The 27,464-nt window shown below is 38.5% G+C and overlaps 1 protein-coding gene and 1 long non-coding RNA gene across 5 annotated transcripts; one reads left to right on the top strand and one right to left on the bottom strand.

The window, feature by feature from the left end:
- Nucleotides 1-601: 601 nt before the first annotated feature.
- LOC102733206 (filamin A-interacting protein 1-like) lies at nt 602-24,848 on the bottom strand. Of its 4 annotated transcripts, XR_014138522.1 has the most exons (3): nt 22,039-24,847; nt 16,591-16,747; nt 11,226-14,544 (listed from the first exon to the last, which is right to left on the bottom strand). XR_014138522.1 is itself a non-coding variant. In XM_081797950.1 (2 exons), exons 1-2 carry the CDS (start codon nt 24,697-24,699, stop codon nt 4,667-4,669), a joined length of 2,850 nt encoding a protein of 949 aa, XP_081654076.1. In that variant the 5' UTR covers nt 24,700-24,848; the 3' UTR covers nt 602-4,666. The 4 variants fall into 4 exon arrangements, 3 of the variants coding, with proteins under 3 accessions (XP_081654076.1, XP_006742443.2, XP_081654080.1); XM_081797950.1 differs by lacking the exons at nt 11,226-14,544; nt 16,591-16,747 and adding an exon at nt 602-4,855 and having other exon boundaries at nt 22,039-24,848; XM_006742380.3 differs by lacking the exon at nt 16,591-16,747.
- LOC145716115 (uncharacterized) lies at nt 24,634-26,243 on the top strand. The gene is made up of 2 exons (XR_014138523.1): nt 24,634-24,872; nt 24,936-26,243. It is a non-coding gene; the product is annotated as an uncharacterized LOC145716115 (long non-coding RNA).
- Nucleotides 26,244-27,464: the final 1,221 nt, after the last annotated feature.

The following is a 27,464-nucleotide window of genomic DNA, read 5'->3' as shown; positions in this document are numbered from 1 at the left end:
TCCACATCTAAAGAAATTTAGTTAACTGGAAGAATTGTCAAAATCTTGCTTAGGCTTTTGACAGATTTGACAGGTACTGCATCTCTCTTTCTGAAAATACATAGAAAATCCTTGTTGTATAACTGTGTCTACTAACCTTATTCTAACCATATTTGAATTTAGTTTTATAAATTTTGTTTTGAAAGGGGAAAACAGACTTCTGCTTTATAATGAGCAGATATTTCCTAATGGTTACAGCTTTTGTTACCTAGAATCAATGTGATTATTATTTTGTTTGAGATTGCTGAAATGAGCATTTAAAATTTTTGTTGTTGTTGTATTATCATTTTATAACATCTCCTTCAAATCACGTTGCTTTATCTATGCTGAATTCCTCCTAGAAATGATGAAGTAGAGGAATACCTTGGATCTTTTAAACCTGAATAATTCAAGTGTTTGGTTTCTTCCCCTCTTCTCACACCAAAGTTAGGCCTTTACAGTATTAATTTTACCTATAGGCAGCATGCATAGTAGATGTAAAGTAGTAGTAAAACATTGCCTCTGCATGTAGAATTCAGGCTTGGAATATTTGTAGTACATTTTGATAACAAACAACAGAGAATCAACTTCAAAATGATTTATTGAACTCTCATGCTTGGCCCTATTTTAGACACTGTGGTGGAATTAGAGGATAAAACATATGTTTACATTGTGGAATTTATACATCAGTGTGGTTCAACCAAAATGCAAGTAATGTTACTTTAAGACAGATGTTCAAGGGCGAAAAACAGGGACAGGATAAATTTTAAAAGGTGAGAGCAAGGAAAGAAGAAAGGACACATGCTATATCAATAGTCAGTATTCTGTACTTGAAGACTGTGTAACAAATGGACCCACAGAGAACCTTCATGGGCTCCTTTTACTTTATTGTATACAATTTCAATAGTTCTTACAAGTGATTAAACAAGTGGTTCTTGACAACAATTGTGTTTAAAGGTACAAATATATACATCTTTCTCCAACTACATGCACAGTAGTTCTCCTATCATTTTGCTAAATGTCTATGAATCTCTTGAAAAATACCAGGAATTTGGAAGGCCTAGAAAAACTTCCATTTCCCCTCTCAGATTCAACAGCAACATTGTTTTGTGGCACAAATCCTTTGACCTGTTCTTATCTGATGTTCTTTAGTTGAACACTTTAGTGCATTCATAGAATTATACATTTTACTAAATGTGTCACAAACAGCTTGAAATATAGTTTCCCTGTTTTCATCAGCTTTCAAAAAATTCTTAGTTCTTAAATTACTAGTTTTTTTTTTTTTAATTAGTTGATTAAGCTCTTAAGCTCGTGTTCCTGAGTTCCTTGCTAGTCTAATTCACACTAGGCCAGAGATCAGAAACTTTCTTTGTAAAAAGCCAGGTAGTAAATATTTTAGGCTTTGCTGTCCGGTCACTGTCACTACTCAACGCTGCCATTATGGCATAAAGCAAGCATACATAATAAATATGTAAACAAAAGAGTGGCTGTGTTCCAATAAAACTTTATCTATGGACAATTAAATTTGATTTTCATGTAATTTTCACATTTTGTAAAATATTCATCATCTGATTTTTTTTCTACTATTTAAAAATGTAAATACTATTCTTAACTTGCAGGATATACAGAAACAAACCGTGGGCTGAATTTGATCTGCGGGCTGCAGTTTGCATACCCCTGCCCCAGATTCAGTGTCAGAACCTGAGTTGTATGTCCCATGTCCCCTAGAACAGGAATTTGAAACATATCCCAGAGAGAATTGCATTTTACATCAAATACTCCATTACTTAGTCCATCATTATCAGTCATATATTAGATCAGTCACATTTCTGTTAAAAATCAGATACTTTATTCAAGTAGTTAAAAGGACATTAGTTCAGAAATCACTGCAGCTAAATAAATGAAGGGCTGAGGAAACCCTCCAGCAGAAAAGTATCAGGTTATTAAAATTCTTGTTACAAATTGGATTTGTTTTTTTCACTTGGATTTTTATCTGCTTTCTTTTAAAAACTTAGTACAGTAACTCCAGAATTAGGATAGCTTCCTTTATTCTTACTGTTTTTTAGAGGAGCCACATTTCTGCAGAAATAGGATTATTCTCAGGAAACAGGATTCTTTATGTTTCAGTTGTGTTATAGATCAAACACCATTGTGTTAAACTCCAAATAGTATTCCCAGTTCTAAGCTACTTATGCATTTTTATTGTGTTACATATTGCTTTAAAATAAGCATGGTTTTTCGTTGGTAATCCTCTAGTTAAAATAGACTTTGTTATTTTAAAGATTTTTGTTTTATTGGGATTAGAACTGTTACCATTTAAATATGGGTTTCGGCTGCTTGCCATAGAAGTGTAGCTATTTTCCGACTCTTTTAGTACTTTGTATCTTGTACCTTGTCCTTCTTTTTTTGCTTTCTCCTGAACTTACGCCATCTTGGCGTGAAAATGTACTGTAAGAAGTCTCCTAACCTAGGAGAAAACAATTTAAAAATGTCCAACATACAACATATTTTGTGCTCTTCAAGGTAAAAATGTTCCCAGTGTCTTTTGTTTTTCTGGGAGTATTTCATGCTTGTTTTTCCTGTTTTATGCTTCTTTTCAGTCTGTTTGGTGTCCACTTTAGGAGGTCCAGTGTTTTTTTCTTTCCATTAGCATAATTATCAGTCTTGAATGTCAGTCACCTGGCATAACTGCTTTTCCTCTATCAAATACCACTGCCATCTCCTAGCAATTTTCTCACTTACGTCTTGACTGAATGGTCCTTCTCTCCATCATTCACTCATCCTCTGTTCATTTAACATTACCTGCATATTGCAGGCACCACACTAAGCACCCTACGCATGTTGCCACTGTACCATTCACCTGTTACTACCCTGCACTTCCTTCTGAACTGTTTCTCTTGTATGTTTGTCTTAGAACTTAGTCACCTTTTTTTTGTCACTTCCTCCCACTATTTCTCCTACTGCTTTTCAGCTTAGACTTTTCCATTTCAGGCTTTTGATTCATGTGACCTCCCCTATCTTCTTCCTCTGCCACTTCCCTGTTGGGACTGCTGCACGTCATCCCTCTCTTTGGCTGCATTGCTCAATGCTACCCAGAATTCCAGCTCCTTTACCTCCTCCTTGAAATTCGAGTGAGTCCAGGGGTATTTGTACAGTGACATGAGCACATTGAAGCAGGCTTGGCTGGATGAGTGTGGAGAATGGCAGTTCCTTTACTCCTACTCTGCTGGCTCAGTCCCAGGATAGCTGGCTAAAGCACTGTCCTTCCAGGATTTCTTCCAGGATCATGTCTCCAGTTCTCGGTGCAGGATCACAGAGAACCTTGCATCATGCTCTTCACAGAATTTTTTTTCTTTCTGACTGAAGCTTTGTATAATATAACTGTGTCTCATGTCAAAAATGCCTTGTCTTATAACATTGTGTTGCTCTGTCCACACTGATTTATAAACATACCTTTCTCTTAACTCAATGAGAGAGTTTTAAGTGTGATGAAAAGAATTACTTCAGCTTACTACTGCCAGAGGCCTGAGTCCCACCTTGTAGATGACTGATTGAATTCAGTCATGGGTTATCAGAACTGGAAGGAATCTAAGGAATTATTCAGTTCTCCTGTTTTATATATGAGAAACTCAAAGCTCAGACTGATGAATGCCAAGCTCATTGTCAAATGAGTAAAAAGCTAGGATTGGAATTTGAGTCTTTTGCTGAATCAACTGTGTTTTTCTGTAACACTGATTCATTGAAGTAATGTAATTAAACAATGTCTGATGAGACGATAAATTTTTGTCTTTGTCTTTTTTTTAAACACCTAGGACAGTGATTCTTATCTCCCTAAAAGATCTCAGTATTAATGACCTTTGACTCTTAAATGTCCTGATGGCTTTAGAAAGCAAAAATACCCGTCTAAAATGGTTTTCATAATAAGCCTAGCAATATGGTTCCATGGCCTGGCATATATAGGAGGGGCAACTTACTAGAAGAAGTGAGACAGAAGACTAAGTGCCCGCAGTCAGGTGTGCATATTACACCAGTGATTATCAAGTCCATCACACAAAGGATGTGTTCACCCATCACTCATTTTTGTTGTTCTTTCTTCCATGTACTAAGAATTACCACTTTTTTTTTCTTCTCCTGGTGTAAAGAAATCATAGTTTTAGACCTTAAATTATGATTTAGGTTGTCCTGCCATTTTGATGGAAATAATCTGATTTTCTTGAAGGAGATTAGGAATTCTTGCTGGCATATCTTCTTAGCAAAATATGATTCAGTAAAGTTCTGTGAAATGAAAGAGTTACTTCTGAGTTCACCAGAAAACTTTTGAGCTGTTCTCATGAATTCAGTCCTATCCCATGCTAATGATAGATGGTCCAACTTTGGGCTGGATTGTAAGTAGAATGAGGAATTGGAAGGATTTGGCCTGTTTGTATGTATATGCCTATACACACATATAGGTAAAATAAATGTAGATGTGCTGCTCTTTCAGGATGCTATTCACCAGGTCCAGCAACCTTTGAATGAACTATTTGTCATTTTGCTGCTTCACCATTTCTTAGAGACATGACCTTTCCTCTTTGGCCTTCATACTGGTAATTTTAGCTTTCCAGATGTTTCCGTAGGTGGATGTATCCAGATAGTGCATTGGCATGACTTACCTTTTCCCTCCCATGTGGAGAAAAGTGTTAGAGGTGACAGTCCTTATGTGTAGCTTCCCACAGCCAGTGTAGTGACTGGGCTTATCCATAGGCCCTGTGGGAGCTTTAGGGAAAAGCTTGGTGTTGCCTGTAGATTTTGGTTTAGGGATCCGTGTTGGGATTCTCTGCTTGCATACCTCCTTGATCTTGAATTAAACAGAAGAACAAAAGGTAGTTAATGGTACAGTTGGTGGAGAAGCAGACATTGTTCAGCTTGGAGGATTTGGCTTCTTTGGAAGCACTAGGTTCTGGGGATACATCAGATATAAAGACTTTCAAGTTGAAGAAAAAAATTTAGTAAAGCAATTCTGCTAACATGTGTTGAGTGTGTGCTATGCAAGGCCCTCAACAGTAGATAGCACTAAACAGAGATAAGTTGCTTTCCGGCAATCATAGTATAGTGGGACGTAAGCAAGAGGAGTGTCTCAAATTAATCTCAAAGCATCATGAGGTTGTCAAAGAAAGGTTAATTTCAATTGAGGGGTCTAAGAGCTTCATGAAGAAAGTAGCATTTGACTTGGGCCTCTAAAGACTTAGGATTTTTAATAGCAGGAATGGGAGGGCATTCTAGAGTAAAGGAATACTTTTGGCAGCAGGATGAGGGAATATTTTTGGCAGTGTCCCTGAGATAGGAAATCAGAAACAGTTGAAAAATGGAGTGACTTCAGATTAGGTTGTATTTGACAGGTGAAATGGGACTGTAGACTGGGCCTAGATGGGGAAAATTGTACCTGATTCTATAGACTGTACATGCTGGAGGGGATGGAGGGGAATAGGAAGGGAAAAGGCTGGGGGAAGACACATTATGGAGGTAGAATTGTATTAATATTTGTTCCTTGTTAATATATGAAGAGTGAGAGAGGAGTCACAGATAGGTTGAATGATCTGGACTGGGAGAGTGGGTTGTAGAGTGTGAAAGAGTGTGATTGAGTTCACATTCACCCAAAAAATACACACTTATTTTCATTTGTTAAGGAAAAATACCCTTGGATAAGAATACTTGTTGGTAAAGAAATGGGAAAAAGTTCTCAGCTAACTGTAGTTCTCCCATTATAATCCACAGTTTCTGGTGATGATTATTTTCCCCCTCTTTGGTTGCATCATCCTTTCTTTCCTATGAGCTCAAAAATATAAATCTTTTGAAAATGCATTGCAGTTTTCATCATAGATTACTAATACTGTTTTTATGGGAACCCTTCTTATATTATTTTTCATTCTACAGAAATTTGTTTCCATGTTTTTAAAGTACTGATAAAGTGCAGTTAAGTCTCTTTATGTAAACATTTAGTTACTTAAAATGCCCTTTAACTTTTAAAGCAACCATATTTAGATTTTCAAATAAACAGTACATAGACTTAGCTAACAATATGAGGATTGCTCGAAGAGTTTTTGGACTTTCGTATTGACATTTTTTTTAATACTTAATCCTAAACATAACAAGTGAGATGTTGATACTCTGATATCAGTCTCCTCCTTATCTAGATGGTATTCCTACCTTTCAACCTGTCCTCATGGTCTCATCTTCAGTGCTGAAATGCTCATTCAACATTTTTACCTTTCAAATAGGCAGAACCTTTTTTTTTTTAATTATGTTAGTCACCATATAGTACATCATTAGTTTTTGATGTAGTGTTCCATGATTCATTGTTTGCGTATAACACCCAGTGCTCCATGTGTGCCCTTCTTAATACCCATCACCAGGCTAACCCATCCCTCCCACCCCCCTCCCCTCTAAAACCCTCAGTTTGTTTCCTGGAGTCCTCATGGTTTGTCTCCCCCTCCAACTTCCCCCCCTTCCTTTTTCCCTTCCTTCTCTTAATGTCCTCCATGCTGTTCCTTATGTTCCACAAATAAGTGAAACCATATGATAATTGACTTTCTCTGCTTGACTTATTTCACTTAACATAATCTTTTTAAAAAAAAAATAATAAAACTCAGTGCCTAGTAAGGGTTTGGTGAGATGGGCGACCTTGGTGATGATTACAATAGTAGTTTGGTAGAGTGTATCAAGATACCTAAAACTCACACTCTGTGACTCATTCATTTTATTGCCAGGAATCTTTTCTAGGAAATAATTAGAGATGTAGGCAAGGCTAATCACTTTTGTATTATTTATAACAAAAGTTTACACTATATATTACACTATAATCACAAGAAAGTATTATACTGTCTTGAAATGATGCTTTTGAAGATATAGGAAAATGCTTATTCAGAAATGTTAAAAGCAGAATTAAAATCTATATATGTGCTTTAACTATGTATGTTTGAAGAGAAAATACTAGGAGAAAATATACCAGTGTTGTCAGTGGGTAACTGGTTAGTGAAGTTATAGATGTTTTTTATTTTTCTTCTATTTTCTATATTTTCTACAATAAGTATACAATTACAAAAAGCAACACTAAGTTATATTGAGATTAAAAAAAGAAGGAAACACTTCAGAGATCAGAACATTTATGTGCATATCAACCATATTTTCCCAGCCATGAGCAGTAGCAGCTGCAACTGGAATCAGTGAGGGACTAATTCAAGTTATCTGATCTTGTCACCATAGCAAATAATAGCCTTTCCAAGATGGGTTTCTGCAATGTCCTTTAACTTTGTCAAGATTTAGATTGGTTCTCCTATTGTACAAAAATCTGTTGGAATCCTATTTAAATTATAGATTCCTGGGCCTTCCCTCTAGAAATTATAATTCATTTGTCTATGGATGTGCCCAGACATCCTCAATTTTAATAAACTGTCAGGCTGATTCATCTGATGCAAGTGGTCAGGCTGCCACACTTCGAGAAACACTGCCATAGTTGAACCGCCTTTAGAAATAAGTTTTAAGTTGTGGCATGCCTGGCTGGCTCAGTTGGTGGAGCGTCAGACTCTTGATCTCGGGGTTGTAAGTTCAAGTCCTGCATTGGGTTTACTTAAAAATTACTTAAAAATAAAATCTTAAAGGGGTGCCTGGGTGGCACCATCGATTAAGCATCCGACTCTTGGTTTCTGCTCAGGTTGTGATCTCAGGGTTGTGAGATCCAGCCCCATGTGGGGCTGTGGGCTCAGCGCAGAGTCTGCTTGGGTTTCTCTCTCCCTCCCCCTCTAAGCCGCCCCTGCCCCCGCACTTGCACGCTTTCTCTCTCTCTATCTCTCTAAAATAAATAAATAAATCTTTTTAAAAAAATCTTAAAAAAAAAGAAAAGAAAGAAGAAATAAGCTTTAAGTTTTCTTTCACCTGGAATTCTGGCCTGCCTGGGTGTGGGAGGTTCAGTGGTTTTCATCAACCTGTGGGGCTTTTAAAACGCTGCAGATGTCCACATCCCTTCTTAGGACCTACTGACTCCGATTGTCTAGGAGTGTGGAATATGGGCGTGTGAATTTTTAATAACTGCAGGTTATTCAGAACTGAAATCCCTGTGATAAACCAATTGGTATAGGAACACAATACTGGTGGGGCTTGTTTGTTTTACACTATATTGTTATGCTTTGGTGAAGACAACGTGGCTTGGGATGATGGTCATAGGTGGGGTCAGTTGCCGGAAAGTTACTGGGCTCCCATTGTTTCTAGACCATTGATGGTGCAAGCCAATTTTGTGTCTTCTTAACTCTGATTGCACTACATAGTTTTTACGTCTAGATGGCAGCAAAGGCTAGTTATTTTATTAGAACAGTCCTAAATGTCATTCGCCTATCTTTTAAAAAATGATTCTATGTGTTTTTTTATTTTTTCCTGTATGAATTTTATACTTGGACATATTTCAGTAAATGAGATATGGAGCTTTAAAATGTGTCATCTCTTGAATCATTTTTATAGAACATTATGTCAAATAGCTCCAAGAAAGTTTTGTCCAAATTTGGAGTGCATATTGCAGGCGGAATCTATGCATATGTCTGTTTTAAGACCACACAGTAAATGTTCTACTCAGAGTTGGAGGCTCCTGGGTTCCATCAGAAAGCAGATGTCTTGGAGGAGATTAAGCTAGTTGGAAAGCTCATGCATAGAAGAAAATAATTTTTTTTTTTTTTTTAATGTTTAACTCAGTTCAACATGGAAATTGGGATTTGGAATGGATTACAGGTCTGAGGATGCCAAATTCAGTGAGGCAGAGGCATTGGTTTTATCTAGGGAGCAGGAGAAAGAAACGGAGTACATGTGTGGAATGTATTCACTAAATTCTTGAAATGTTGGCTTACTTGGTCCACAGTTTCTAAAAAGAAACCAAGCAATCTACAAGACTTCCTGGTTACAGCAAGTCATTAAATGCTATTGAGTCTTTGTGACCAAAAGAAGTGCCGAAAGGTGAAAATGTTTTCAGTTTTATTTGAAGTCTTAATTATGTAGCCCAATTTCTACTTGATGCTTGTGCTCTTTCATATTATCATGGAGGGTAAACATCTGAAAGCATACCAGAACAAAATCAGCATTTATGGGGAAGCTATTAGATCCTAGTTAGACAGCTGGAGTCAGGATGTTCCCTTTTCTGTAAATGAAATTAATTTTGTAAGTGCTTTGAACTTTTTGGAGATGTATTGGCAACATATTATCTAAGAAAACAGTGTTCCCTCAGGAGTGTTCCTGACTCCAAGGACTGCACAGGCCCTCAGTACACCTTTAGCTCTAGAGGTTGAAAGACTCAAGGCTCCCAAAGACCTCCTATCATTTTGATTTGTGGTTATTGGGGTGATGCAGGGTGGGGGTAGATTCAGTGCTGTCTGACTCCCTCAGGGACCCAGCTGTGTTATCAGAATAACAGTATTTTGTATTTTTGTTTTTATCTCTTTTTAATGGGAAAGTGCATAAGTGATTATGATAGATGTGATGAAAAGGAGGAAATGATAAACTGGAAAAAAAATCTTTGAAATATTATTGCCTTCATTTCTTTTGTCTTTTGTATTGTTTGGTAAATCACTACTAATTTGTATAAAGAAAAAAAAAGGAAATGACAGATAATGAATCTAGCAGATAACCTGGAGTTTCATAAACTGCTTTGGGTTTTTTCTCTTGATTTTCTCAGAACTTCCTCATTATACAATAAAACTTTATCACTATAGATTTTACAGTTTTATATGGTGAGAGGTCCTTCAAAAGGAAACCCTATAGTTGGATTCGTTCATTCCTGTTAACCTCCTGTGAGAAAACGTTTGGTTTTAAATACTTGCAGTGCTATGATTTCTATTGAAGAGTTGTCTAGTTTCTGAGGAGGTTGATGCCTTTATTTTATAATGTAACATGCTTTGTGGTTGTACCTAGTTATATCCCAGTCTCTCTGTGGTAATTATACCATGGGCAGTGAGGACAATCCAAGAATAAACATTGAAATACAGTTTTCAAAAATCCTTCCTAACCCAGTTGCTTCCATTTTGTACCCAGACACATAGCATCACATATAGAAATAGTATGCTAAGGTAAAATATACTAACCTTGAAGTGTTGTCTTCCTTGTTTGTCTCCTTTATTTTCCTTTTTTTTTTAAGATTTTATTTTTAAATAATTTCTACATCCAATGTGGGGCTCAAACACAACCCCGAGATCAAGAGTCGCATGCTCTACCAACTGAGCTAGCCAGGCGCCCCGTCCCCTTTCTTTTTATCCATCTGTCAGATTTTTACCTCAGGTTTTGTTTTGTTTTTTTCTTTTTTGGTGATCTTCCCACCCCTTCTTTCTCATTTCTTCATTTGCACCCATTTAAGTTTTTTCAATTGTTCACAGGCTTACATTTTACAACAGCCTTGGGTCAGCAGTTAGAGCAGAAGCTGTGATGCCAAATAGACTTGGGTGTGCATTCTGGTTCTGGCACCAACTAGCTGTGTGTCCTCAGGCAAGCCATTTAGCTATTCAGACTTCAGTTTCCTCATCTGTGATACTTATCTGGGTATTAGAGTATTACTTTACTGTTCTTTGGGGAGTAGGAAAGACCCTGGCCCATCAAAGTTCCAGATAAGTGTTTGTTGTTACTAATGTTAACGGTATGAACTTTGTCTTTTTCCTTATATTTGTTCTTAAGATGTGTATTTCTTGATTATAATCATAACTTTTTTCTTTTTTTTTTTTTTAAAGATTTTATTTATTTATTTGAGAGAGAGAATGAGAGAGAGCAAGCACATGAGAGGGGGGAGGGTCAGAGGGAGAAGCAGACTCCCCGCCGAGCAGGGAGCCCGATGCGGGACTCGATCCAGGGACTCCAGGATCATGACCTGAGCCGAAGGCAGTCGCTTAACCAACTGAGCCACCCAGGCGCCCTAATCATAACTTTTTTTCTTTGGTTATTTCATCTTCCTTGTTTTTCTGCTTTACTCTCTCCTATTAATTACTGGAGACATGTTAGCGAGCATAGGAGTTGAGGCAGCCGACCAAGCAGTACTGTGTTTACTGGGCCAAGTTTCTAAGCAGTTCTGACCCAGAGAAGGATCTCTTCACACAACCTTTTCCATCTTTATCTTACTTGGTCTGGTCATCATCTTTCTTTTTTAGAGTACCTGAAAACATACTATTTTCTACTTTTTTCTCTTTTCCTATCTTTTAATTGAAAAATGAAATGAAGTCCTTTGGCCCTGACATTCTGTGAGTCTATGAAAAGAACAAATGCAAGCCCGCTATGGCCACCAGGTGTGTTGTTAGCCACGTGAGCCTTTGTTGAACACCTATTACCAGCAGTATTTAAGTCCTGGGTAATGTAGTGCAGTGGTTCTTAAACTTTATAAGCCCAAGAATGAACCAGGCAGGTTGTTTAAATGCGGATTTCCTGCATTGGTTTTCATAGGTCTAGGCATGTGGAAATCTGTGGAGTCCTGAGTGATTTTTATAAAGGTGATCAGTGACTGCATTTGAGAAACGTTGATGTTAAGAGTTTCAAAAATAAACGATAGTGGATTCTTGCTGTCAAGAGATTATAGTATAGTATAGTATAGTGTATGAGAGATTATAAAAAAGAGGCAAAATAAAGTGCTATAATAGAGGTACAAACAGAAGTATTTTGGAAACTCGGAGGAAGATTGGCATTTGAGATAGGAGTAAGATTTCAAAAGGAGGAACAAAGTGAGAAGCTTATTCTAGCCCTAGGAACAGCATGAGCAAGGTGCAAGGCAAGAAAGCTCAATGGTATGTGGGAGGATGGTCAGTACCGTGTTCTGGTGAGGATACAGGGGTTGTCCAGTTTCAAAGGGAGTTGAGGAAAGAGATGGAGGCCTGATAGAAAGTTTGGAACTTGGATACTCAGTAATGTAAGTGTGAAGTAAGTGCTGTTTTTGGTGGTGGTGGGGTGGAGAGGACTGGAGAATTGCCATGATTAGGAAGGTACTGTAGAAAGATCACTAGCAACATGAGTGAAGATTGGATTAGAAATGTGAGGGGTTGAATGCAATAGATTAACTACCTTACACTACTGTCTGTATTGAGGTCTGGATTTGGGGAGTAGTAGCACAAATAAAAGGGGGAGGGCAGAGAAAGAAATACCAGGGCAATGTGGCTGACTAGATCTGGGGAGTAAGCAGAAAAGTGGAGAATGGCTCCCAGATGTTGAACCTTGGAACAAGGAAGGTAGTGGACCATCATCAGAAGTAAGACAAAGAGCAACCCAAAAGGAGCAGTGCAGTGGGGTGTGGGCACTTTCCAAGTTTGAAGTGTAGCTGGACCTTCCATGTGGAACTGTTTGGTAGGCACTGAAAACTTGGGAGATCTTGCTTTGAGAATCATCATGAGAGAAATTGTTGATACTATTCAAGTGGCTGAGAACCCAAGGGGAAAATGTAATTCTTTTCACCTGCCAATCTCTTCTGCTACGACAGATAATTCTACGTTCCTTGCCCAGAGCCTGAGAAGTGAGTTTTATTGGGCCCTATTCTGTGCCTACATGCCCACCCCACCGCCCAACCCACCACAAGGCCACCAATCTTACTGATAAGAGTGTAACTAGTTCTGAGAGCAGCCCCCTACTAGAGGCATTTCTTCCCAGTTCTTGAACGATGCATAGTGATTGAATCATTATCCAGGCACTGATTGGCTAGCAGGGGGAAAGGAAATCCTGTCCCTGTCCTCCAGTGACCAGGCTGGCCCCTCTGCCATTGTGTCTGGGCTGAGCAGACAGATTACATAAACTTATATTCTGTGGGGGGATCTGCCAAGTCCTTAGCACAGGGGCATTCAGTAATTACAGGATGCCCCCCCTGCCTCCCCAGAGCACATTTCCTTCCTCATTGGCAGTCTGAGAAAACCTGGAATAGGGCCATAGTTGATAGGTTGGCCTAAAAAAATAGTAATAATTGTCCATTGTTCTCCCTAGTCTTCTCATTACCCTTCTTAGAAGCTAAAATTAGCGGCCCTGGCATTTATATTTTCTAAAATTTTTATAATACATATGTATTATTCTTATAATCAGAAAAAAGTTTTATATAAAGAATTTTGTTGCTTATGCCTGTCACTATGAGAGATGTCATCCTTCTTCACTGAGATCCTTACCCATTGACCCCCTCCTTGTTACCCTGAAGGGATTGTTAGGTGTTTTAATGTTTCTTATGGGCCTTTTGGGGACCTGTTGCAATTTTTAGTTAACTTCTCTTTCTATAAAACTGTAATTTTCTGAAGCCCAATATCAATGAATTCAGGTAAGAATACCATTAAAAGGCAAAGAACAGAAAAGGGATAGCTCTTTTTTTTTTTAAGAGAAGGAGAAAAGCAGTCAACTCACTAATAATGAAGAATAGTAATTTGTTCTTGAGAAATTGTTGTGAGTTGTTTAAAGAGTGGTTGCATTGAAGCAAGTGTTTTTATGCATTTGTTTATGAGAGATAACATTGAAGACCAACTTGACAACTTTCTCTAAAATGTCAGTTTTATTTGTGATGTTTCCTTGGTTTACAGTTATTTCATCCTGAATCAGAAGCAGAATTTAGAGACTGACAAGGTTGAACCCTAACACTTTTCCCCCTGAGCTCGGAAGATAAATGGTGCTGCTGCTGCTGCTTTTTTTTTCTTTAAGGTGATGTTCGGACCATCATTCTTTCCTTTTAAGATAATGGTGTTGCTTGAGAAGTGGAAATCCTAAATTAGGGTATACCATCCTGGAAGATTTTCTGGTCTTCTGCAGAGGCAGAAGTCCCACTACCTCTGGGCTAAGTTGCTGGTGCTTGTCTTTATGGTGGCTAGACTTTGATCCTTTGATTGTCTTTTCTGGAGGTGTTGGGTCACTATCAGGACTATCAAGGCACTACTTACTTATAAGCTTTGATATGCATGGTCGTGTTGTTCCCTCTGTGGATCATTTTTATTCACTTCTGTTGTTGTGCTCTCCAGCCACCTCTGAGCCAATCGGGTACCTCATACTCCAAGCTCATTCTGCATGCCTGGCATTTTCCTGATGATGAGGAATTGTGCTTCTCCTTGGTCTTGCTTTCTCCCGTGTCCTATCCACAGCACATCCCCAAGTCCATCTTCCCCATGCCTGCCCATTTATGTGAGGCATGGCCTCTCAACATTCATTATCTCTTATTCCCCAAACAGTAACCTCAGGGAAATGGGAGGAGTTGGAAGGGGAGCCAGATCCCTCTGGACTGTGGTGATGATCATGGAAGGTTTCAGAAAAGGTAGGGCTTGAGCCAGACTTTTCAGTGTGAGTCACTTGATGAGAGAAGAGAAAATTATCCATGTAGAGCAGTGGGGAGGAGATAGGGGAAAGTCCTGTGTATATTTAGGGGCATTCCAAGTGTTCTGGCTAAAGTGGGAGACTTTTGAGATAAGAGTGAGTACAGGGATGTAATGTTAGGCAACCTGTCTATGCCCTTAAGTAATGGGAGAGGTTCAAATGCAATTTATTGTGCTTTCCACTTGTATTGCGGTAGCTTCTCAGTATGTTTCTCTGGAAAGAGAATGGGACAATATAACTAAATTTGTGTTATAACGTCTCATTTTTGTCACATACTAACAGAACAACCTGAAGAAATTTTCCTTATATCTCAGAATTAAAATTTTTTATCTCTAAAATTGTGAAGATACCTACTTTATAGGGTTGTTGTGAAATAAGTGTATAAAGTATTAGTTGTTTCCATTATCTCACTTCTCTGAGGTGAGATAGAATGCTCCCTAGCATTATATTCAAGGCCCTTCACAGTCCAAGAGGACTGGGCCCTTAAGCCTTAACCCTGCCCCAACCATCTCAGTTGCAGCCACACTACACTGCTCATTGTTCCTTGAACATTGTTTTTTTCCTCTCCTACCTGCCCTCACACCTCTGCTCTTGTGGGCACCTCCCTGGAACACCTTTTGTCCTCTCTTTATCCTACTCTTCCTCATCTCTCATCTATTTCTGAAATCTAACCCCCGAACCTGCCCGCAGAGTAACATGCTCCTCCTCCAAATTCCTGTAGTACTTATTATCTAAGAATTCCTTCTCTGTGTTATGCTCTTAATTATCTTTTAAGGTAGTCCTCAACTCCCACCCTAGATTCTAAATCTTACACTTGCATAACTGCCTTGCACCGCAATAAGTAATATTAGGTACTTCATAAATATTTGTTGGTTCATTCTTGTAGCTGATTTGTTGAAGAATGAAGAACGCTTGTATTCTAATAGAAGACATTTGTGCCTCTGGTGGTTATAAGCTACTACAGAGGGAATTGAAACTTCTCAGAGAGGACTCTTTGGAAAGGTCTAAACAGTAAAGGGTTATCTCTTAAGTTCTTAGGAATCCTCCTGAAACCCTTTTCACCCACTAAGGCAAAGGTGTTTGGTTCTCTAGACTTTTCTTTCTTCTCTTGAAGGCATGCGAGAAATGGAAAGCTCATCTGAAAACTCAAGTTTGTAATATGGTATTGAAAGAAACAAAGGTACAGTATATTAACACAAATATAAATGTCAGATACACACGTGCTTTGGGCCAATCTGTCAAATTAGTAGAAACAACTAAAGTCTTCAGTGCAGATTTTTAAAGTTGCTTTGAGGCTTATGTTTAGTCAGATTCAAGATTTTCATCTTTACATACCAGACATAAGACTTTTCAAATGAGCTGTTAAATTTTCCCCACAGCAAGTCCTGTAAAAGAGGAACTGGCTCATAGAGTTAGTCAGTCCATCTCCCTAATGCAGTGGTTCTCAAATGGAGGTGATTTTACCCCCCAGAGAACATTTGGCTATGTCAGGAGCCATTTTTGTTTGTCACAGTTGGGGGATGCTGCTTGGCATCTAGTGGGTAGAAGCCAAGAATGCTCCTAGACATCCTAGAGTGCACAGGACATCCTTCCCCGACAAAGAATCATCAGATCCAAATTATCAATAGTCCTGAGGTTGAGAAAGTTTGCTCTAATAAGAAAAGAGCTGGTATGTTGAAGGTTAAAAGGCTAATGCATAGAATTTTAAAGAAGAAAACACATCTTTAGTGACCATCTAGTAGTTAGGACACCTGCAAGTGGGAAAATGAGGAAGAATTTAATTTCTGAAAGGAAACTCATGCAGATAATCGGTTTGTTTATTTATGCCCAACCTTATTTCCCAAAGGAATTTTAAGCAATTTGAAAAGGGTGTCAAGCCATGGAGAAAATTCAGAAGTCACTGGAAGTTAGAACTAGATATGATCTTAGAGATCACCAAGTCCAGTTCTCTTTATTTCACAAAAATTAAATGACTTTTCTAGGGCCCCATAGCTGACTGGGAAGGGCATGAACTGGAACCTGATCTTGTTTGCTAGCCTCAAATGTTCCCTCCCACCCCATAAATTGACTTCTCTAAATCTTTCCTTGGCCTATTTCAAGCCTCAATTGCTCTGTGAAGCCTTGTTAATCTACTGTTTAGTCCTCCTTAATCTCTAGTTTACTGTGTGAATTTAGTTTGCACTTGATTAAATATTATCTAATACTCCTTTGTTTCTTGTCTCCTTCCTTTCAAAGGCAGTGAATCTTTTGTCTCCATACCTGCCCCAGTGTTGGTAGAAGATAGGTAGTTCAGTGGATGTCATGATCAGTGGATTAACCAGTTGTGTCCATGTGGTGCTTTGAAGAGAAGACATCGTGCATGTCACTGAGACATATGAGTGGCATGTCAGTGAACCCATTCCACCTTTCCAGAGGCCTAAGGAATGCAAAGTGAAACAGGCTTTGTAGATCTGTAGGGCCTGTATACATTGTTAGTTATGCGAAGATGACTAGGCTTTCAAAAGCAAAATAAAACTCAGAGGCAAAAAAAATCCTAGATAACGTTACAAAAATATCATACAGGACCATTGGGCTATGGGGGAAAAAGGAAATTACTAAAATAGGAACATTTAAAAAGCTTTCAAAAACTGCCTTTATCAGACAAATTTTATTTCTCTTGATCAATAATTTTATTAAAAAAAACAAGTGAAATTTTAAAATGAAGCTACAAGTAAAGAAGATTATTCCTAGGATAGCTGACTGTAGCCCAGAGTACATTTTTATGGCACCATTTTAAGTGTAAAAACTAGTGTCCTGATGGAATGTTGAGATTTATATGTGCTACCATATGAACAGTGTTAAAGTTCATTATCAAATGATAAAGTACTTAGAAGTGTAGGCCAATTAACTGGCTGGACTCCCTAAGGATTCCTTACCCTACATTGTTGCCTTTGGGGGATGCCTGCTCTGATACATTTCACTGCACAGTGGAAGGGTCCATCAGTTGGAAAGGAAAGTATTTGGAGTTTAAGTGAAAATGAATTTAAGGGGTTTTAAGATTGGGGACTTTATTGAACCACTTATCTTCCTTGCTCTTTTCTTGGCATTTGCTCCACTGTGGCCTAAGGTGAATGGAGTCCTTTGTTTTGGTTCATCCAAACTGCTCTCTTTAATGTGTGTTCTGGACCATTCCCAAGAAATGCTGTAGGGTTATTGAGGGCCTGGGATCCGAGGGAGAAACAGCTTGTAGGTGTCAGACAGCCTGCTACTGCTCAGCTAAAAATTCAGGCATCTATGCTTTGCTACAGTTGTAAAACTAGGAACCTTCCCACCTTATAAAACGATAGTTTTTATTAAGCTTTTCTTCTGAATAAAAAGAAAACCTGGGGAATGAGCGTTCTATTTGTCATGCCAGCCACTAGAGGGCAGAATAGTCACACTTCCTTGGACAGGTGTAATTCATTCTGATAGAGCGGGACTACCGTCAGAACACATTTGCTAATGTTTATCAATGTAGGAATTTCTAAAACAGTGAAATTCCTACTTTAGAGTGCATACTAATCAGCAGAGTAATTTGTTAAAAGTGCAGCTTCCTGGGTCCTACCCTCGGAGATTCTCATACATGTATGTTGGATTTTACTTTGAGAAACACAGATCTTAATGTTTCGGGCATGCATTTTTGCCTGATTATGTTTTCTTTTAGGATTGCAAAGCAAAATGATTTTTGGAGGGAAAAACAATAACAGAAACCAAGGTATAGGGAAATTAGAATGTTGTTAATTTAAAGATCTTTCCTTGCCATTGTCTTACAAGTTTCAGAGGAGACTCACTGTAAAGATTCAGAATCAAAGAAGCTACCAAAAACATGTTTTTGTCTGGAGTTCTATGTCAGTCAGTAAAGATCATCAAATCCTTAGGCTTCAATTCTAAGAATTTTTTAATGAAATATCCTTTTTATGACCATCTTATAGTATAACCTACTTTTTATCCTTTGGGTGACATGAAGACCTATGTCCTAATGTCTTGGTGTTGTGAAGTATAGTTGTGGGGACCTTCTGAGTAGATTTATGTAATTCTGTCATCATCTTGAACAAATAGAGACCTTCCTTTATATGTAAAGATCCAACTATAGTAATGCACATTGTCCTAGTAAGGGTGATGGTTTTATTTTTGCCATTGCCCCCAGGGAACAGAGGCAACCTTGGAGTTTTGCCACTGTTCTTAAAAGGACAGAAGAATATGGAAAATCGTTTAAATCTGTGGTAGGATACTGCAGCTTAAAAAATTAAAGAGATAGGAGAACTGAGTAAAATGAAAATTGGTTCTGAAGCTGGGACTTCAGATGAAATGAAATGAAAGGAAGATATTTTATCAGATGTATATAAAAACTGTCTTCTGTGAGTCTCTCATGGGCCTCCTTCTTCTAAGAAAACAAACTTCCACCCTTACATATCTCATATGAAGATTTTCCAGTGTCACTTCCTTCCTCCTTCCTGGCTTTCAAGGTTCTTCTGTGATTATATACAAATGAAAAAGAAAGTTCTATAACCTTTCAAACATACACACGGTTATAAAAATTTAATTTTGAGGGGCACCTGGGTGGCTCAGTCAGTTAAGCATCTGCCTTCGGCTCAGGTCACAATCCCAGGGTCCTGCTTAGCAGGGAGCTTGCTTCTCCCTTTCCCTCTCCCCCTGCTTTTTTTTTTTTTTTAAAGATTTTATTTATTTATTTGACAGAGAGGGAGACAGCGAGAGAGGGAACACAAGCAGGGGGAGAGGGAGAGGGAGAAGCAGGCCTCCCACTGAGCAGGGAGCCCGATGCAGGGCTCGATCCTAGGACCCTGGGATCATAACCTGAGCCAAAGGCAGACGCTTAACAACGGAGCCACCCAGGTGCCCTCCCTCTCCCCCTGCTTGTGCACGCTCTCTCTCTTTCTGTCAAATAAAATACTTAGAAAAATAAATAAAAATTTAACTTTGAAATTGAGGACTAAAAGTCTAGAATGTGTGAATGGGAAGATGCTCTTTTTTAATGTGTGATTTTATGGAAAGGGGCAGATGCTTTTTTTTTTTCAGAAATGATGCTGTCTTTACCATAAATTTTAATTAGTAACACTTTTAATTATATATGTTATTAATATGACAGTGTTCCTAAATTCTGATGGTGATGTGAATTATTATACTGAAGTAATCCTCCCAGGAGAAGAACCTCTAAAAGAGGTTCAGTTCCTTGAAAGTCCAGTAGACTTTTAGTAACATTAATCACTTGGGATGCCTATTTGTAGTAAATATCTAGAGCAGATGATGAAATGAGAATTTGTGCATTATAATCACGGAGCACAGATCCTGTGGTGTTAACTTTATTGTAGAGAATTGTTCTGGCTCACATGAGAAATTGAACCCTTACAAAACGGATGAACTATTCAAGAGCCCAGAGCTTTTCAAACTCTGTTAGTTACATGTGCTCCAGGAATGGATGTCCCCTCAGCAGATGGGGCAAAATATTTTCTCTCTGGGCCATTACGTTACAAAGGTTGGGAAGCACTGCAAAGACTTTGTTCTTTCGTTCTTTCTACTTTCTGTCATGCTCCAAAATGTTATGTGTACCCTCTCTTGATTATATCTAAAAAAGCATCTTAGGCAGTAGCATTATCAATGTCTACTTTGAAAAATGTAAAATTAAGTATGTAGTTTCTTCTAAAGTTCTAGCCTAAGGTGACTTAAAAATAAAAATAGTTTTGGGGTGCTGGGTGGCTCAGTCGGTTAAGCATCTGCCTTCAGCCCAGGTCCTAATCTCAGGGTCCTAGGATAGAGCCCTGCATCAGACTCCCTGCTAAGCAGGGAGCCTGTTTCTCCCTCTGCCTCTGCCTCCCTCCAGCCCCCGCTCCTCGTTCTCTCTCTCTCTCTTTCTCAAACAAATAAAATCTTTAAAAATAAATAAATAAAAATAGTTTTGAAAAACATTTAGACCATCATATATTTTGTAATACAGTTGGGTCACTGCCGATTCCCAAGATAAATGTGTTGAAACAGAAGCTTTCTCATTCATCACCAGCCTCAGCTTTCATCCAAATTTATTTAATGATGATGCAAGCCCACAGCATTGGTGTTGCAGTTCATCACCATGGAAGTGTTTCTGTCAACAAATCCTCGCTTTGCTATCATGAAATTGATTTTGCAGGGAAAAGGAGGATAATCATGGAAGATTTCTTTTACTTCTAAAGATCTTCACAGTTTACCTGGGTGTCTAAATGAATTGTGTTTAAAATCAGTAGCTGGCAGTAAAATTGACCAAACTAAATTAACAATTATGAGGTTGGAAAGGGGAAACTGGTAATGAGCTATTTTGTCTGATTTTTTTTTTTTTTTAATGCAACTTGGGGACCAGATTTGTAATTTAAAATGTTCCTCTGAAAACTGTTGTTCTCTGCTATGGAAATATAGATCATTTTGAAAGAGTCCTCTAAGGTAAGTATCAGAATTCTTAGAATGCTTTGGCTAAATTTTTCTCACTTATCTTGTAAATGGTATAACAATAATCACAGAAGAAATTTTCCTCAACTAACATAATGTATGATTTTTCTTTTAAATATGCCTTTTCTATAACTTGTGTTTGAAACTATCTTTGGCTTCTATTTGCTTGTTTAGAGGTGGGGGGAAAATGCAATTACATTGTAAGCTTCTGAATATAGCCAATTTATAAGCAAGATAGGAAGCACCTACCTTAAATAATCCAAACTATTTTGGGATCCAGATAGGAAAGAAAAACAAGAATGACATTTTTGCTTTGAAGCAGTGTTCAAGAGCATATATCATAGTGGCTGATTTCAGGTTTGGATGCAAATACATATGTTTTATGAGGGTTTTCACCTATAGTAGAAATACAGTCAACTCTTGATTGTCAAGGTAACTTGTGTTTTCAAATGTGCTTTTTCTGGCTTCCTGTCACATTTCATTTTTACTTTCACCATCAGCTCATATGTGCTTATAAAAGCAAATTATTTAATTTTATTCACTTAGTGTCAGTAAACATTTATTAAGTTCTCAATATGTGCTAGGCACTTTGCTGGGCACCAAGGATACTGAGATACATCTCAAGCAGGAAGTTAAGTTTGCTCCTGAGAGATCTTACAGTTCACTTTAAAAACAAAGAGACATAAATTTTATTTATTTGAACCACTTCCTCTTCCTCTAATAACGTGTGATCAGAAGTTGACTGTAAATGGGAAGTGGGAAGTAGGTCCTACTTGTTTTTAAGGAAGAATTAATAGACCTTGTGAACAGGAAGTAAAATTCTATTATACATGCAAAAATATAACACAAAATGACCAAAAAAAAAATTCAGCAAGCAATGGTAAAAATAACAAATTATTTACTGCTTTAAAATGTTAAAGTATTTCATCAAGACAAGTTGCAGTGAAATTAATGTGAGTTATGGAAAATGAAATACATAAAGATGTATTTATACAAGTGCAGACTAAATATTTTCCATACAGGTATGTAAATGAAAAGATATACAGTAAGTGCACACTTGGTATGACTATTGCAGGCAACACTTAGTTAGTTTCAGATATTCTTGGATAGTTCATGCACAAACCTTCCCAAAGTACAAGTTCAGTCAGTCTTTTGGGGGATGTGGAGGGATAATTAAAAAGGATTGAGTTCCTTGCAAAAATAGCACTATAGACCGGATGAGGGTGAGAGTCGTCAGTTATATATATTACTTACTGTAATTTGTGATTGTCGAGGAAGAGGTGTGGCTGTTGGTGTAATAGTAATACTGCTGGTGACTTTATTGGTTGTTTTGTTTAGGGCCCCATTAGTTAAGCCTTGAGTTCGGTTATCCTGTGGTGGTGTTGAAGGGCTGGCAGGTCTCACGGGGCTGGCTACAGCTTGCATGTAAGGACTTCCTAAGTGAATGTGGATTTTATTATCCTCAGTAGTTATCACACTTGAACTGTTGCTGTTTGAACGCTGAAACTGCCATGATGACTGCCGGTCAGGGGAAACTCTGAAAATCGCATGCTTGGCACTGATTTCTATCGGCTCTGGGGAACGTCCCTGCTCAGGAGAGCCTGCTGAACCAGTCACAGCCAAAACCTGAATAGGTGACATTGTCCTTTCTGGAGTTACAGAACCACAAGACTCTGGGGTCTGTGCTCTGGCAAAGGTTGCCATGGTAATTGGGGACATGCTTTGCTCTAAATTCATGAGGCCTTCAGCTGAAGTTTTGGATTTCACTGGTGTTATGGAGGCATTTTGGAGGATGGTTATCCTTTGCTTTGGGGAGCCACAGTTTGGTATCACTGCAGTGCTTGTGTAAGAGTGAGGACTTTCTGTAGTCGGACTTGTGATTTCAAGAGTGGCTGTGTTTTGGACATGGTCTGGAGTAACTTTTATATGAAGTGGCTGCCCAGGCGTGTGGCTTAGGACTAGATCTCCAGGTTGCATGAAGTTGCCATTGGGTTTAGTTTGTATTTTTCCATTCTGAGGATAGCTCTCCTTAGATTTCATCCAAGGAATCCATAGTTTCCTGTTAACAGGACAGGGAGTAGATGAATTGCATTTGAAGGATAGCACAGATTCCTCGTCATTAGGTTCCTCATCCTGGTCCTCACTCTCCTCATACAACTGACCATTGATGACTGCTCGTTCCAGAGGAATGAGACTCTTATAATCGGGTGGCTCATTGTCTCCTACTTCTGTCTGAACTTCTTTAGAAAATACATGAGGGTCAGAGATGATTCTTCCATTGAGACTAGGCCGGAGGCTCTTACTAAAATGCCGGTACCTCTCTAACTCTTTAGTTAGATTTTCAATCTCTCTTCCTAAATCTCTGTTCCTGTTTTCTTGTTGATTGAGTTTCTTTTGTAGAACTGAATGATCTCCCTGGAGATGACATAGTAGGTCCTCAGTTGCCATGTATTCATGAATTTTCTCTTTCAGTGCATCTACTTCTCTTGAGAGGTGCCCTGATTTAGCTTCTTCTTCTTGAAGGCTTTTGAAAAGCCATTGTTCATGGCTGGACTCTGTCTTTTCTGCTAACTTGTACTTATTAAGTTCCATTTTAACATGTTCCAGCTCTTCAGATAAAAACTGAGCTTTATCTCGTTCATTAGCATACCTTCGTTCTAGAGTCTCATACTCATCTTCTGTTTTCATAAGGTCGTCCTCAATGGCTTTCATGTCCTTTAACTTCAGTCTCAGTCTTTCCACTTCTTGAGAGAGCTCTTTAATCTTATTGTTTTCTTGGTGTAATGCTGTTGTAGACTTACTAGAATCTTGATTTAATTTGTTTTTTAGAAAATCTTTCTCAATTGCTTCCAATGATTGAAGTCTATTTTTCAGCATATTAACTTTGGACAGGAGATCATTTCCTTTTTCTTCTTCTGCTTTCAGTTTGTTCTTTAGGTCATCTCTCTCCTTGGTGACACTGTACATTTTTTCTTCCACATCAGTTTTGGATTTCAGTGCCCTTTTTGTTTCCTCAATTAGCTTCTCAGTAACTGTTGTCACTTTATTTTGCTCCATTTGAAGTTGAGAAGAAGCAGCTTGCAACTTATCTTCAGTTTGCTTTAATTTTTCACTCATTGTTTTCCTTTCATCTACCAGCATCACAGTTAATGTTTTTAGTTTAGTTAAGTCCTCTTTTAGGGTGAATTCTGTCTTTTCCAGCCGACTTTCAATGGCTTCTAGCTCTTTGATCCTTACTTTTAAACTCTCCAGTTCTTGAGACAACTGCTTTGTGGTCATCCTTTCTTTTTCTAAATTGCATTTCAGAGAGTAACATTCTTGTTTGCTTTTGTTGAAGGCATCTTCTAATTTGTCCAGAGCCATAATTCTTTTATTGAGTTTTTCAACCTCGAGTTTGAAGTCTTTACTCTGTGATGTTTCCTTTTCAAGCCTCTTATTGAGATCTCTGCACTGCTCCTCCATTTTTATGAGTTCTTCATCCTTCCCTTCCATTTCTAGCACACGTTTCCTGAGCTCCTCCACCTCAGCCATGATACCGCAGTTTCCATATTCTCCCTTGTTGATTTTTTCTTTTATATCTTGCAGCTCCTCTTCTGCTTTTCGTAAAGACCTGTTTGTCTCTTCTAACTCATCAATTTGCCGGCTGAGTGCTGCCAGCTTTTGTCGAAGCTGGCGATTTTGGCTGTCCTCGTTGGTGAGCTTTGCCATAATTGTTTCTTGGTTCTGGTGAAACTTTGTGGTCTGTGTTTGCAGTTCTTTCTCTAATCTGGTTGCCTTCTGCTCTTCTTCCTGAACTCGGGTTTCAGCGAGGGCTAGTTTAGCATGTGTTTCCTTTGCATTTGTGGTTAGGTCTTGGATTTTCTGTCTTTGAAGGGCAAGCTGTGCTGTCAGCCTTTGTTGTTCGTCCACCACCATCAAAGCAAAAGACTTCAGTTTGGTCAGCTCCTCTTTCAGGGCAGTGACCCTTTTTTCCTTTTCTTGCTCCTTCTTCTCCTGGGACTTGGTTTCTTGGTCAATCAGCTTCTTTAATCTGAAAAATACAAGAGTGCATTCTATTTTGTGATTGGTGCTTCACCAATTTATCAGCTGTGATTAAACATTTGTGTAATTTAATCTTAAAAAAAAAAAAAAAGGGCACCTGGGTGGCTCAGTTGGTTAAACATTTGTGTAATTTAAAGATTTTTTATTTATTTATTTGAGAGAGAGAGAGCAAGCACATGAGAGGGGGGAAGGTCAGAGGGAGAAGCAGACTCCCCGCCGAGCAGGGAGCCCGATGCGGAACTCGATCCAGGGACTCCAGGATCATGACCTGAGCCGAAGGTAGTCGCTTAACCAACTGAGCCACCCAGGCGCCCAAACATTTGTGTAATTTAAAAAGATCAATTAGCTATACAGAATATGGAAAGGGATTCCTGAATTTGATTGGAGAGGAGAATCTTGATAAACAGTTATCTTGCTTTTTTGCTTTCACTACTCCCTCTCCCCCAACCCCTTGTTGATTGGTAATAGTTGCAGTTCACCAGGAGCCTTAGTGGAAGAATAAAGGTAAAAAATAGTTGGTTTAAATTGCTTGTGTAACAGAATCCGTAGATAGTCTAGGCTGAAAGCTGTAAAAATAGAGTTTCAAGATGACCTGGCTTCAATATTGGCCCTACTCTACCAGCTAATTAACCTGGGCAGTTATTTAACATCCTTGAGTTTCAGTTTCCTGATATGAAAAATGGAGGCAATAATTGTATTATCTCAGGGGCCATTTGTGAAAATTCAATGAGATAATTCATCTAAGATTCTCATAGTGCTGGCACATAGTAAGCATTTGGTAAGTGTTAGTTATTGCTGTTGTCCTTTCTTATTAATGTGGCTATGGTTACATTTATAAAATGTTTTGCGGGGAGCTGGGTGGCTCAGTTGGTTAAGGCCCTGCCTTTGGCTCAGGTCATGATCCCACAGGGTCCTGGGATCGAGCCCCACGTCGGGCTCCCTGCTCAGAGGAGAGCCTGCTTCTCCCTTTCGCTCTGCCTGCCCCTCTGCCAACTTGTGCTCTCTGTCAAATAAAATCTTTAAAAAAATGTTTTGCTTGAACCATTATAATATGTGGCACATTAAGTTTGGTCCACAATTTCTTGATTCTTGGGAGCCTGGATGACTTCGTTAAGCGTCTGCCTTTGGCTCAGGTCATGGTCCCCAGGTCCTGGGATCGAGCCGCACATTGGGCTCCCTGTTCAGTGGGAAGCCTGCTTCTCCCTCTCCCACTCCCCCTGCTTGTGTTCCCTCTCTCTCTGTCTCTGTCAAATAAATAAAATCTTAAAAAAAAATTCTTGATTCTTAATTGAGATAAAATTCTATTCACATTGCTTAGAAGTTACACACTTCACTGATGGACTTCTCTGCCAATTAAAACTTGGTTTACACTAGCATAACATTGTGCCAGGAATCACTCACCTCACATATATCTTTATCCCCATAGTGACTGGCAGTTGAATGAGGGGAATTGAGAGGCATCTGAAGGGGTTTAGAGTTTTCATAACGTACAGTAAGAGCACAGGGTTTAATAGGAAAGAGTTTATTGATTAGAGTCAGATGCTAGAAATGATGGAAGAAAAACTATCAGGAATATGATGATTCTATTATAATGTTACTTAATGTTTTAAATTTGTTGGCATAAAAGGATGTCTATTTACATGTAATATAAATTATCTCTTCCACACACTTTTCTCCTCAGCAGTGAGGTCATAGCTTTAAATTTGTGGCACTCTTAATTACATTGGAATGGGCTGATTATAGAGGATATAATTACAGTTTTGCAATATTGTTATACAGAAGCTAAAATAGAATGGAATTCCTGAAGAATTGAACTAAAGGACTTGTTATGGGTGAAAAATTTGTTTTCTGATCAAGCAGAGAGAGTTCATAATATTTTACTATATCTTTTCTATTAGGAATGAGTTACTTACCCAATGCATGTCTTTGATCCTTACCATAAGACTTTCTTTTGAAAGTTGCTTAAGGATTTGTAAGGACATTTTAAAAGGAAACTGATTTGAAAGAGTCTTCTTGGAAAAGTCTTTCTTGAGATCCTAATCTGATCTTTTCCTTAATTATACTACATAAGAGGAGCATGTTTAAAATAACAGTATAATGTAAGAATTCCCAATTTTTTTTGTGGGGGGAAGATCCACTTTATTTTTTCCTGTTTTGAGAACCTGACAGGAGGCTGGTCCAAGGACTGCAGCCTGTGAAATTCTAAAGAAGCTGAGATGGATGCTGGGGTGGAGTTGATGAGCTCATCCACAGTCTTGGCAAGAGGCTTGCCCATGGCCTCTGGCCCTTTCCCACTCCCTATTTCAGACACCTGAGAAGAGAAAGATGGCGTCTTCTTCCTGAATGGTCATGAGACTTCACAAACCACTGGTAGGTACGTCCACAGGCAAACTGCTTTGGTGGTGAAATAGTTACAAAAACTTTGGCAAAGTGTTTCTTCCTCCACCTTAGCATTTGAATTATATATATATTTTTTAAGATTTTATTTATTTATTTGACAGAGAGAGACACAGTGAGAGGGAACATAAGCAGGAGGAGTGGGAGAGGGAGAAGCAGGCTTCCCGCAGGGAGCCCGATGCGGGGCTCGATCCCAGGACCCTGGAATCATGACCTGAGCCGAAGGCAGATACTTAACGACT

This window comes from Leptonychotes weddellii, chromosome 1 (genome assembly GCF_054177405.1).
Source record: "Leptonychotes weddellii isolate Sample4059 chromosome 1, ASM5417740v2, whole genome shotgun sequence".
Taxonomy (NCBI): Eukaryota; Metazoa; Chordata; class Mammalia; order Carnivora; family Phocidae; genus Leptonychotes; species Leptonychotes weddellii.
The sequence above is the reverse complement of the archived record's forward strand: the minus strand, read 5'-3'. Positions and strand labels throughout refer to the sequence as shown.

Excerpts from the sequence above, each read along its gene's own strand:
- LOC102733206 (XM_081797950.1), bottom strand. The coding sequence starts at position 24,699 with ATGGTGGTGGACGAACAACAAAGGCTGACAGCACAGCTTGCCCTTCAA. Across the intron at positions 4,856-22,038 it reads CTCGACAATCACAAATTACA|ATCAAGGAGGTATGCAAGCA; the intron begins GTAAGTAATATA and ends GTTTAATTCAAG.